We start from the raw sequence: 477 nt of genomic DNA, 5'->3' as shown, positions 1-477 counted from the left end.
CTGCTGCTGCTGCTGTTGCTGCTGGCGTTCAGCCGTATCCTCGTCTTGCTTGCTAGCTGCTGCTGCTGCTGCTGCTGCTGCTGCAGCAGCAGCTGCTGCTGCTGCTCCCTCTCCTGTCTCTGCAGTGCTGCTTCTCAGCAACACTGCTGGCTGCTGCTGCAAACACCACTGCAGCAGCAATCCGTGTTGTTGCTGCTGCTGCTGCTGCTGCTGCTGCTGCTCTGTCTTCGCGCCCATGGTTTTCTCTATTTGCTGCTGCAGTGCCGTTGTCAGTGTGAGTTCTGCTGCTGCTGGCTCCTCATCACCTGCTGCTGCTGCTGCTGCTGCAGCTGCAGCAGCAGCAGCAGCAGCAGCAGCGTCGCCTGTGGGGCGGAACGGCCTCAGGGAGCAGTCTATAGAACGTGGGAGCTGCTGCGCTAGCTGCTGCAGCAGCGTGAGCAGCAGCTGCTGCTGCTGCAGCAGCTGCTGCAGTGCAGA

At 61.4% G+C, this 477-nt stretch overlaps 1 protein-coding gene across 1 annotated transcript in view; it reads right to left on the bottom strand.

The window, feature by feature from the left end:
• The window catches only part of EMH_0075190 (uncharacterized protein), a gene marked incomplete at both ends in the record, with an annotated part of 1,243 nt that overhangs the window by 162 nt on the left and 604 nt on the right, over positions 1 to 477 (bottom strand). The window contains one exon of the mRNA XM_013499566.1: positions 3 to 465. Within this exon, the coding sequence (XP_013355020.1) occupies positions 3 to 465 (463 nt within the window). The remainder of the gene's footprint in view (positions 1 to 2; positions 466 to 477) is intronic.

Source organism: Eimeria mitis, genomic scaffold (assembly GCF_000499745.2).
Source record: "Eimeria mitis Houghton genomic scaffold, Emh_scaff4440, whole genome shotgun sequence".
Classification (NCBI taxonomy): domain Eukaryota; phylum Apicomplexa; class Conoidasida; order Eucoccidiorida; family Eimeriidae; genus Eimeria; species Eimeria mitis.
The sequence above is the reverse complement of the archived record's forward strand: the minus strand, read 5'-3'. Positions and strand labels throughout refer to the sequence as shown.